At 42.1% G+C, this 12,619-nt stretch overlaps 1 protein-coding gene across 1 annotated transcript; it reads right to left on the bottom strand.

Annotated features, from left to right (window-relative positions):
* Nucleotides 1–1,750: 1,750 nt before the first annotated feature.
* mmp30 (matrix metallopeptidase 30) lies at nucleotides 1,751–11,166 on the bottom strand. The gene is made up of 10 exons (XM_029691228.1): nucleotides 10,897–11,166; nucleotides 10,367–10,626; nucleotides 4,716–4,864; nucleotides 4,479–4,604; nucleotides 4,196–4,357; nucleotides 3,695–3,890; nucleotides 3,102–3,232; nucleotides 2,670–2,829; nucleotides 2,437–2,540; nucleotides 1,751–2,345 (listed from the first exon to the last, which is right to left on the bottom strand). The coding sequence occupies exons 1-10, from the start codon at nucleotides 11,008–11,010 to the stop codon at nucleotides 2,242–2,244; spliced, it is 1,506 nt and encodes a 501-aa protein (XP_029547088.1). The 5' UTR covers nucleotides 11,011–11,166; the 3' UTR covers nucleotides 1,751–2,241.
* Between the last annotated feature and the right edge of the window lie 1,453 nt (nucleotides 11,167–12,619).

Genomic DNA, 12,619 nt, shown 5'->3' with positions numbered 1-12,619 from the left:
AGCTTACTGCACAACATACACTTTGTATTACTTTCTTAGTTACAGTATACATATCTGGCATATTGCATAAGTTATGCAGCAGCATACAATAGATGTTTGCATTCATCTTGTTGTGCTGTGCTCACTTGAACAGGAAGGTGACTCGGCGGTCATTCTTGTGGGCACATTTTGTCATCAAACTTTGTCATCAAAGTCTGACATTCTCTTGATTTATAGTTTTTTCATGACAACTGACTTTAGGCTCAACTCGAAAAATAACAAGGTTGAATCATGACGTCAGTGATCTTCATGTCGGAGCTCAGAAAGAGGCCCAAGTTCCCGACTTGGAATTCCGAGTTGGATGACCATTCAAAATGTAGTGTCCCCATGAGTGACAGAACACTGAGCCAATTACGGCGCAGCTAGAGAATATTACCAACCCCTACACTCTGTATTTTCCGCTGGCTGCCCCACCACCACAGAGAGCACTAAGCTAGGCTGAAACACCTGCATTTTGGAGCTGCCTTACTCAAGAAAGCAAAACAGAGACCATGTTTGTATGCGGCTTTATTGTTTGCAAACTGATGTGTGACACACGTATTAATGCAAAAATAACATGCAAAACAGGCAACAACAAAAACTATTATTATAATTTGTATTTTTTTAGCTAACCAGGTGGGGATCAAAACAGGTGCCCTGAATGATCCGTGCAGAGTTATGGACAAGTCACAGCTCCTTGGCCCCCGAGAGAGATGATCTGGAACCTGCCACTCTGCTCAAAGAGTTACAACCCTCATCAGAATGTTTATCAAAACCTATCAAAAGTTCTTCCCAACCATAGACAGCAGTGAAGAAAATTCAGCAACTCGAAGACAGTGGAAGTAGGGCCTAGATAAAATAGTTTTCTTCATTGTTAGGCTATCAACACCTTTGGGCCCCCATCAGGGTTTACAACAGACACATGAAGGATGTTACAAAAATATGGGCAATGGGTTTTTGAACTGACCAATAGATTAGCAATATTGCGATTGGGCCCATTTTGAAAACATAAAATTCTCCTTCATAGGTCAGTCTGTAAAGACCCTTAGGAAGGCCAAGGGCCGGTTGCACTAAACTTGCTGGTTTAACAACAACAAAGAAGCAATGAAGAGATGCTAAATGTTCTGTTCATGTCAGTTTGCTCCACAAGTCAAGCACATGTATTATATTTCCATGGGTTGGAGAGTGAGGAAGCGCCACAGACAGAAATTCTAGTTTGAATGCGTCCACCATTTTACTTAGGACCAGTGCTAATAAAGTAGCTCAAACTTTCTAGTTTCAAACTGGTGTAGATTCCCTGCCTGAAGGCCTAGAAGAAAACAACTAAAAACCTCTACTTGTTTACAACAGTATCTTTAAGTAAAAAATACATGATAGTTTTAATGACGTAGTGACATAGTTTTAATTCATGTGAAAAGTGGGGTGTTCTATATCTAGGCTTCCATCACCCATTCAAATCCTCCGTAAAGAAGGACAGTAATTTCCCATAATTTCCTATAACAATTGTTCATAGCAAATGCACTATGAATATATGAAATAGACTGTTTGTGTGTGCAACATCAGGTCTGTCACATATTCCTCAATAAACTCCATGCACTCCCAAGTTGTAGAAAAATATTTTCAACATATTTCAATAAATTCAGACATGTTGTCACACCCTGATTAGTTTCACCTGTCCTCGTTGTCTCCACCCCCTCCAGGTGTCGCTTGTTTTCCCCAATGTATTTATCCCTGTGTTTTCTGTGCTAGTTCGTCTTGTATGTTCCAAGTCAACCAGTGTTTTTTTCCCCATATGCCTGCCTTTGCGATTCTCTTTTTTCTAGTCCTCCTGGTTTTGACCCTTGCCTGTTCTAGACTCTGTATCTGCCTACCGGACCATTCTGCCTGCCTTGACCACGAGCCTTTCTGCCACTCTGTGCCTCCTGGACTCCTGGTTTTGACCTTTTGCCTGTCCATGACCATTCTCTTGCCTACACCTTTTGGATTATTAAACATTGTAAGACTCCAACCATCTGCCTCCTGTTTCTGCATCTGGGTCTCGCCTTGTGTCATGATAATGTTCTCTGATCAAATTGAACACTTGTTCCAAAACTGGTATCAGTAAAGTCATCTTTGAAAATGCATATATCTAGAAAAATACTATATTGCCAATTGGGTATAGTCGCAACTCTTGATGACAACATAAACACTTTGTACAGCTGAAAATTATTAAAGATTCTCTTTTTAGTAGCAGTCCAGCCATCCATAGTTCAACAAGACACGGTTCACCCTCTTTGATGGATAGTGGTATTCTGTTTGCCTGGGGCCATCTGAAAAGTACAGGTAACCTGAAGGAACAAACACAGAAGATGTATTAGCAACATGTCAAGACTTGAGGTAGGTTGATTGTATTGTGTCTTCAGTGTCACCACCACCTACCATGGTTTTCAAAAGCAGCATCAACTTTCCTGCCAATACCATGGAAATCCTGGGAAATGCTTCTGGGGTAGCCACGGTCCATTGTGCTCATCCTTTCATTGAAGCTGTGGTATAGATCAGAACACATTTAGGATACTGCAATACATTTGGTTTCAATATATGAGTTTGAATACAACAGGAGACCATTAGTTAATAAGATATTTAGCCACATTTAGTGTCTGACTGTCACGCACCTCCAGTATTTGTTTCTCACAAAGAATAGGGTTTTCCCTGTGGATGCCACATGAACTGCAGAGTCTATCTTGGTTACGTATGAGGGGAAGCCAAAGTTGTAGATGGATTTGGGATAACCTGATAGGACAGTAAGGCCTCTGGTGCCCCAGTACCTTCTTCCTGTGAGAGGAAATGTTGGAGAAAAGATTAGGATCGTTACACACTGAGTATGCAACTCAATATTAGGAATGTTTGGTATACTCAGTGTGTACTCCAGATATGGGAGAGAGCAGGTTCTCTATCCTTCCCACTCAAACCAGTGCCAGAAAATTGAGTACCTAGGCTATCTAAGCACTGCTATTACTAAAGCAAGAGAATTCACTGTGTACTTGTCGGATTACTGGGTTGGGCAACTTGGGCTAGGCTTAGCCTAGCATAGGCTAATACTGTACCTTCAAATAGTAAGGCGATGTCTCGTCCCTTGTATTCATATGCAGCATCAACATGGCTAATGCTAGGCCAGGTTCCCTTCACTGTCTTCGTCATTACTCCATTCCAATAGCCACTCTTCTTCCAGTAATACCTGATAGACAAACCGAAAATGTGTTTCATGATTTTGACAATACTTTGCTTGCTTGCATTGCAACAATAGGAAGATTCCTTGCACATTTTGTGATATATATACAACAGCACTTTCTATGAAGCATCTACATTTGAAAAGAAATTGTGCTTACAGCATGATGAAAATAAATTGATTCAACTTATTATAAAACTATATAAAAAAACATGTTCTACTTGTAATAAATAAGCTTTTTTATTTAATTCCATTGTCCTCCAAGTGTTCCTGAATCTCCTCCTTACCTCAGGTTTAAATTTGTGGATATCGTACAATGCCATTAAATTAATCAAGAATGACACAAAAGTTTTAATACGTATTTCCATTGTGGTCCTCAATTCATGCACCTTGGTTGGAAAGCAAGGTAGCAGCAGTGTACCCTTCCCTTTGAAAACGTATTGAAAGAATGTTAGTGTGTGCTCGTCTCACCCATCTTTGAAGAAGTACAGCTCACTCCGAATGGTACTGGCAGCATCAAAGACAAGGTTCCTGTTACATCTTTCTGGAGGGTTTGGTCTGGGTTCTGGTCTAGGCTTGGGTTTAGGATCAGGCTTAGGTTCTGGTTTGGGCTTTGGTTTAGGCTTGGGCCTTGTTGGTTCCGGTCGACCTGGTGTTGTCCGGACACCTTACAAATTGAAGAGTAATGTTTCAATAACTACATGAAATATTAGGTTATGAAAATAGATATTCTGTTAATACCCAGTACCATTTTCCCTAGTACTGTGAGGATCAGGGCCAATATTCACGAAGTGTCTCAGAGTAGAAGAGCTGATAAAGGATCAGTTTTCTCTTTAAGAATGAATAAGAGGGGGGGACCAGATTCTAGATCAGCACTCCTACTCTGAGACAATTTATGAATACGGGCCCCGATGTAGCCGTTTAATGTTTAATTGTCGCCACCTTCTCACAGTGGGCTGAACACTCACTCACCGTACAAGGCCTGTACTCCCCGCCTGTCGTCTGCAGGTAGCCTGTATCCTTTTGTGTTCACGAAGTGATATGTGGGGTACATCAGAGCTGAGCTGTCTCGTGAGTGGTCCAATCCAAGAGCATGGCCAAACTCATGGGCCGCCACCAGAAGCAGGTTTATCCCTGTTGTAGAGTCAGAGAGAAATGCTTAGGTAAAAACTATGACCGTACTGTCAGAATTGATTTTAAGTATTTTAGTACAGCAACTGTAGGGTTTATTGGTGTTGTTTCTTTGATCCTGTACCTCTCTGGCTCAGAGTCCAAGACTCATCTTCATCAAAGTGTGTGTCACCACCTTCGCCTTCTCCTGGTGAGTTTGCATGGGCCAAGACACCATTCGGCCCATCGAAGGGGTAGAAGTCACCGTGGTCTGGTTTAAAAAGGGAATAATCAGTATTCTTAATACAATTGCTCTTAAATGAACAAATATAAAACATGCTTGTGGTTCAACATATCAACTCTGTGACTGAACAGAACTCACATTTAGCTCCAAACAGGATCATGATGTCAGCGGTGTCACTGTAGATCTGCTTGAAGTCCAGTGGGATGACGTCGCTGTAGAGCTTGAAGGCCTGGGCGATGGTGGAGTCCACCTCACGCCGACTCAGGTCATGCGTGTACTCAGTAATTCTGGGAAAATAAATAGGAGAAACTATCGTATTATGTATTGGTTACCCGAATGCCCATCATGTACTTGTTGTGGCTTTTCATCATCCTGTTTGTTTGCCATGTGTCATGACTTGCAAATCCAATTATGTTCGCTATGTTTTGAAAATCTTAACACACTTCTGTTTAGTATTGTAGGAATATACCCATCCCCATTTTCAAGACCAATATCTTTAGGTGGATTTGGTGTAACCGCGTGGAAACAGTTTTTTTCTAATTCCACCGGTGCTCATATGTCTACTGAACAAAAACAAAACAAAACATTTTAACGCAACATGTAAAGTGTTGCTCCTATGTTTCATGAGCTGAAAAAAATAAAAATCCATATGCACAAAAATATTATTTCTCTCAAATTTTGTGAACAAATTTGTTTACATCCCTGGTCGTGAGCATTTCTCCTTTGCCAAGATAATCCATCCACCTGAAAATTGTGGCATATCAAGAAGCTGACTAAAAAGCATGATCATTACACAGGTGCACCTTGTGCTGGGGACAATAAATGGCCACTAAAATGTGACCCGATTCAGGAAACTAGGCGTATGTCGAAAGGATAATATAATGGCTCCGCAGGGGATGGCTGCCGTCTTATCGGCTCTTAACCAACCATGCTATTTTGTTAGTTTTTTTGCGTTGTTGGTAACTTGTTTTGTACATAATGTTGCTGCTACCATCTCTTATGACCGAAAAGAGCTTCTGGACATCAAAACTGCAATTACTCACCTCAGATTAGACAAATAGTTTTTTCTCAATGAGTCGGACGGTAGGGATATATCACAGACACCCGACCAGGCCCAGATCCCCGTCATTCGCTGGAGAAGGAAATGGAGATTTCGCAGAAAAATCTGCTTTTGCCTTCCGACCTGCTAGCTAAGGTTCAATCGCTGGAAATTAAATGGGAGGAAGTGAAAGCACGTATATCCTACCAACAGGACATTTAAAAACTCTAATATCTTATGGTTCACCGAGCCGTGGCTGAACAGCAACATTGAGAACATACAGCTGGCAGGTTATACACTCTATCGGCAGGATAGAACAGCAGCCTCTGGTAAGACATGGGGCAGGGACCTATGCATATATGTAAACAACAGCTGGTTCATGATATCTAAGGCAGTCTCGGGGTTTTGCTCGCCTGAGGTAGAGTATCTCATGATAAGCTGTAGACCACACTATGTACCTAGAGAGTTTTCATCTGTATTTTTCATAGCAGACCGATGCTGGCACTAAAACTGTACTCAATGAGCTGTATACCGCCATAAGCAAACAGGAAAACACTCATCCAGAGGCGGTGCTCCTAGTGGTTGGGGACTTTAATGCAGGGAAACTTAAATCAGTTTTATCTCATTTCTATCAGCATGTTAAATGTGCAACCAGAGAGAAAAAAATTCTAGACCACCTTTACTCCACACAATGAGACGCATACAAAGCTCTCCCTCGCCCTCCATTTGGAAAATCTGACCAAATTAAGCAGGGAGCACCAGTGACTCGGTCTATAAAAAAGAGGTCAGATAAAGCAGATGCTAAACTATAGGACTGTTTTGCTAGCACAGACTGGAATATGTTCCGAGGTTCTTCCGATGGCATTGAGGAGTACACCACATCAGTCACTGGCTTTATCAATAAGTGCATTGAGGACGTCGTCCCCACAGTGACTGTATGTACATACCCCAACCAGAAACCATGGATTACAGGCAACATTCGCACTGACCTAAAGGGCTGAGCTGCCGCTTTCAAGGAGTGGGACTCTAACCCAGAAGCTTATAAGAAATCCCGCTATGCCCTCCGACGAACCATCAAACAGGCAAAGCATCAGTACAGGACTAAGATCAAATCGTACTACACCGGCTACGACACTCATCGGATGTGGCAGGGCTTGCAAACTATTACAGCCGAGAGCTTCCCAGTGACACAAGCCTACCAGACGAGCTAAATAACTTCTATGCTTGCTTCAAGGCAAGTAACACTGAAACATGCATGAGAGCATTAGCTGTTCCAGATGACTGTGTGATCACACTCGCCCAGCCGATATGAGTAAGACCTTAACCTCTCTAGGGTATGTGGGACGAAAATCGTCCCACCTACTCAACAGCCAGTGGAATCCCGTGGCGAGTTATTCAAATACCTTAGAAATGCTATTACTTCAATTTCTCAAACATATGACTATTTTACACCATTTTAAAGACAAGACTCTCGTTAATCTAACCACACTGTCCGATTTCAAAAAGGCTTTACAACGAAAGCAAAACATTAGATTATGTCAGCAGAGTACCCAGCCAGAAATAATCAGACACCCATTTTTCAAGCTAGCATATAATGTCACATAAACCCAAACCACAGCTAAATGCAGCACTAACCTTTGATGATCTTCATCAGATGACACTCCTAGGACATTATGTTATACAATACATGCATGTTTTGTTCAATCAAGTTCATATTTATATAAAAAAACAGCTTTTTACATTAGCATGTGACGTTCAGAACTAGCATACCCACCGCAAACTTCTGGTGAATTTACTAAATTACTCACGATAAACGTTCACAAAAAAAATAACAATTATTTTAAGAATTATAGATACAGAACTCCTTTATGCAATCGCTATGTCCGATTTTAAAATAGCTTTTTGGCAAAAGCACATTTTGCAATATTCTGAGTAGATAGCCCAGCCATCACGGGCTAGCTATTCAGACACCCACCAAGTTTGGCCCTCAACAAACTCCGATTTACTATTAGAAAAATTTGATTACCTTTGCTGTTCTTTGTCAGAATGCACTCCCAGGACTTCTACTTCAATAACAAATGTTGGTTTGGTTCAAAATAATCCATAGTTATGTTCAAATATCCTCTGTTTTGTTCGTGCGTTCAAGACACTATCCGAAGGGTGACGAAAGGTGACGCGCCCGACGCGTTTCGTGACAAAAAATGTCAAAATATTCCATTACCGTACTTCGAAGCATGTCAACCGCTGTTTAAAATCAATTTTTATGCGATTTTTCTCATAAAAAAGCGATAATATTCCGACCGGGAAACCCTGTTTTGGTTCAAAGACGAAAAATAAAAACATGGTGTCGCCTCGTGCACGCGCCTCAGTCTCATTGTTCTCTGATCGACCATTATCCAAATGCGCTAGTGTTTTTCAGCCAGGGCCTGCAAAGACATCATTCACCGGTTTGCCGCCTTCTGAGAGCCTATGGGAGCCAGTGTCACGTTACAGCAGAGATCCTCAGTTTTCAATAAAGAGAGTGTGGAAGCCCAAGAAATGGTCAGACAGGCCACTTCCTGTAAGGAATCTTCTCAGGTGGTTTTTGCCTGCCATATGAGTTCTGTTATACTCACAGACACCATTCAAACAGTTTTAGAAACTTTAGGGTGTTTTCTATCCAAAGCCAATAATTATATGCATATTCTAGTTTCTGGGCAGTAGTAATAACCAGATTAAATCGGGTACGTTTTTTATCCGGCCGTGCAAATACTGCCCTCTACCCTAGAGAGGTTAAACTTCTTTGGGATCGGTGTCCCTTCCACGGGACGGTTGAGCTAACGTAGGCTAATGTGATTAGCATGAGGTTGTAAGTAACAAGAAAAATTCCCAGGACATAGATATATCTTATATTGGCAGAAAGCTTAAATTCTTGTTAATCTAACGGCACTGTCCAATTTACAGTAGCTATTACAGTGAAAGAATACCATGCTATTGTTTGAGGAGAGTGCACAGTTTTGAACAAGAAAGTTATAAATAAACAAATTAGGCATATTTGGGCAGTCCTGATACAAAATTTTGAACACAAATACAATGGTTCATTGGATCAGTCTAAAGCTTTGCACATACACTGCTGCCATCTAGTGGCCAATATCAAAATTGCAGCTGGGCTGGAATAATACATCATGGCCTTTCTCTTGCATTTCAAAGATGATGGTACAAGAAAAAAAAATATATATATATATATATATATATATATTTTTGTACCATCTTTTAACCGGATCTATTGTGTTATATTCTCCTACATTCCTTTAACATTTCCACAAACTTCAAAGTGTTTCCTTTTGGATAACCAGGACTGCGAGCTTGCGCTGACAACCTGGCAAGTGTCTTCACTGACATTTTCAACCTGTCCCTGACTGAGTCTGTAATACCAACATGTTTCAAGCAGACCACTATAGTCCCTATGCCCAAGAACACTAAGGTAGCCTGCCTAAATGACTATCGACCCGTAGAACTTGTGTCTGTAGCCATAAAGTGCTTTCAAAGGCTGGTTATGGCTCACATCAACACCATTATCCCAGAAACCCTAGACCCACTCCAATTTGCATACCACCCAAACAGATCCACAGATGATGCAATCTCTATTGCATTCCACACTCCCCTTTCCCATCTGGACAAATGGATCACCTACATTAGAATGCTATTCATTGACTACAGCTCAGCGTTCAACACCATAGTGCCAACAAAGTTCATCACTAAGCTAAGGACCCTGGAATTTAACACCTCCCTCTGCAACTGGACACGCCCACAAATGGTAAGGGTAGGTAACAACACATCTGCAATGCTAATCCTCAACACGGGGCCCCTCAGGGGTGCGTGCTCAGTCCCCTCCTGTACTCCCTGTTCACCCATGACTGCATGGCCAAGCATGACTCCAGCACCATCGTTAAGTTTGCCGACGACACAACAGTGGTAGGACTGATCACCGACAAAGATGAGACAGCCTATAGGGAGGAGGTCAGAGATCTGGCCATGTGGTGCCAGGATACAACCTCTCCCTCAACATGATCAAGACGAAGGAGATGATTGTGGACTACAAAAAAAGGAGGACCGAGCACGCCCCTATTCTCATCGACAGGGCTGTAGTGGAGCAGGTTGAGAACTTCAAGTTCCTTGGTGTCCACATCACCAACAAACTATCATGGTCCAAGCACACCAAGACAGTCATGAAGAGGGTAGGACAAAACCTATTCCCCCTCAGGTGACTGAAAAGATTTGGCATGCGTCCTCAGATCCTCAAAAAGTTTCCAGGTTTTCAGCATCCTAACCGGTTGAATCAGCGCCTGGTATGGCAACTGCTCGGCCTCCGACCTCAAGGCACTACAGAGGGTAGTGTGTATTTCATTTTTTTTAGATATCTATTTTTCTTAAATTCATTGTTGGTTAAGGGCTTGTAAGTAAGCATTTCACTGTAAGGTCTACACCTGGCGCATGTGACAAATACAATTTGATTTGATTTGAAATCAACAACATTTGAACCATGTAGGATTTAGGTTAAAGGTTAGGTGAAAAAATAAAATAATTCCAGAAATGTCTTTACATTGCTGACTTTTAAAAAATCCATTCAGATTTCCATGTTGATTCAACATCATCACGAACACATCGATTAAAAAAACATTACGTTTTTTATGCTGTGGAAACAAAGTTGATTCAAGTAGTTTGTACTCAGTTGGTAATGTCTGGTGTCTCTGTCCGGTATCTAGGCTACCTGTAAGTGACGATGCTCTGCTTCCAGCGGGGCTTGCCCTGGAAGTGTCCGTAGTGGGCCACGTCTGTGACCCCACAGCGGGGCTTGGCCATCACCTCCAGGGTGTTGGAGTCCAGCCTGCCTGTCACCTCCAGCCCAAAGAAGTTCTGCATGCTCCTCAGGTCTCTCTCAAATGAGTCCACTGGGGTGTCCATCATCACTCGCCTGGACATGATGGAGTTGTTGGAGCCAGCAACCGAGTAAAACTGGGATAGATAGGCCTGTACAGAGAGCTAACTGTCAATCTTGTATAAATGGACAGTTCGTGGTCCGAGGTCAAGTACAGTTTAACAGTTTGGTTGACGCACAATTGTCCATCAACCAAACCGTGGGTAGTTTATCTCTGTACTGTTTGTTTGTTTGTTTCAATTGGTACATTCCATTGTGTTATCAAAGAAACAACGTAACATTTAATGATGAATATGTACACTATACGTAAATATTAAATAATACACACACATATAAAACGACAGTAATTAGCAATACTTTACCTTAGCTCTGGCCTCATCTGAAGACAGAGTGACATCTTGACTTGTAGTAGGGGCTGCTCTACAAATTGCCAAAGCAGCCACTGTCTGTAACACGGTAAACAATGATCTTCCCATGAATGTAACCTTCTACTGCAGAGGAGAAAGTCTGGCTGCCCTAAGCCCTCTGCACCTCTCCTTATATAGCCCAGATCCCAGGCACCACACATTAGAATGGGTGTGATGATAGATTGTTTGTCATTTCCCAAAAATTGCGTACGGTATCCGAAGGGCCCTGGCACTGCATGCATGATTGAGCACTACAGCATTCCAGACTCTGTCTGAGCAGGTCCTATTCAGGAAACGAGGGATTGTTATCAATGACGTGGGAGGAGAAGGAGGGGGAGGACAGGGCAGGTGCTGTAGATTTGGGGGAAGATTTGGATGGGCTTTGTCAATGCAAGGAAGAGAAAGTTTGCAAACATGGGGCTTCTCCTTGTGAGGCTGTCATATCTGGTTTGTGATGCCTCACTCATTGTCAGGCCACAAACGGCACATCAGCTACTTTATTGAAACACACATAAAAAATATGTACTCTGATTAACTGCATCCTAAATAAATATGGCATCTGAAAAGATAGTTTTTTAACTGAACACAATTCTTTGTTTTGTGAAAGAGATGATTTGCAATGATCACAATATGCATATTATGCAGAACTCTTATTTTAGTGATAACACCCGAGAAGCCGGAGTTTGGAGGATATATTGGCATAGGTGTTTTTCGTTTCAGGCCGGCAAACCGTGCCAATAAATCCTCCAAACGCTGGCTTTGAGGACATTATCACTTTATACAACATATTACCAACATACTCAAACAATGATTGACATATTTTCATTAAAAACGTTACTTTGATAAATGTATTAATACTATTTCATCATTCCACGAAATATACACTACATGGCCAAAAGTATGTGGACCATTCAAATGAGTGGATTTGGCTATTTCAGTCAAACCCGTTGCTGACAGGTGTATAAAATCGAGCACACAGCCATACAATCTCCATAGATAAACATTGGCAGTAGAATGGCCCGTACTGTAGAGCTCAGTGACTGTCAACATGGCACTGTCGTAGGATGCCAACTTTCCACAAGTCAGTTCATCAAATTTATGCTCTGCTAGAACTGCCCTGTTGAACTGTAAGTGCTGTTATTGTGAAGTGGAAACGTCTAGGAGCAATAATGGCTCAGCCACGAAGTGGTAGGCCACACAAACTCAAAGAGCGGGACCACCAAGTGCTGAAGCCTGTAGTGCGTAAAAATCGTCTGTCCTTAGTTGTAACACTCACTACCGAGTTCAAAACTGCCACTGGAAGCAACATCAGCACAAGAACTGTTTGTCGGGAGCTTCATGAAATGGGTTTCCATGGCCTAGCAACCGCACACAAGCCTAAGATCACAATGCGCAATGCCAAGCGTCGGCTAGACTGGTGAAAAGCTCGCCGCCATTGGACCCTGGTGCAGTGGAAATGTATTTTCTGTAGCAATGAATCACGCTTCACCATCTGGCAGTCCGATGGACTAATCTGGGTTTAGCGGATGCCAGGATGGCGCTAACCTGCCCAAATACATAGTGCCAACTGTAAAGTGTGGTGGTTAAGGAGGAATAATGGTCTGGGGCTGTTTTTCATGGTTCGGGCAAAGCCTCTGAGTTCCAGTGAAGGGAAATATTAATGCTACAGCATACAATG

The sequence above is a fragment of the Salmo trutta genome, chromosome 15, assembly GCF_901001165.1.
Source record: "Salmo trutta chromosome 15, fSalTru1.1, whole genome shotgun sequence".
NCBI lineage: Eukaryota > Metazoa > Chordata > Actinopteri > Salmoniformes > Salmonidae > Salmo > Salmo trutta.
The sequence above is the reverse complement of the archived record's forward strand: the minus strand, read 5'-3'. Positions and strand labels throughout refer to the sequence as shown.

What these genes read in the sequence shown, in the direction of transcription:
- mmp30 (XM_029691228.1), bottom strand. Translation starts at nt 11,010, where the DNA reads ATGGGAAGATCATTGTTTACCGTGTTACAGACAGTGGCTGCTTTGGCA. An exon ending in CAGAGCATCGTCACTTACAG is followed by an intron (nt 4,865 to 10,366) that starts GTAGCCTAGATA and finishes TTATTTTCCCAG; the next exon opens with AATTACTGAGTACACGCATG. An exon ending in CATCGCCTTACTATTTGAAG is followed by an intron (nt 2,830 to 3,101) that starts GTACAGTATTAG and finishes TTCCTCTCACAG; the next exon opens with GAAGAAGGTACTGGGGCACC.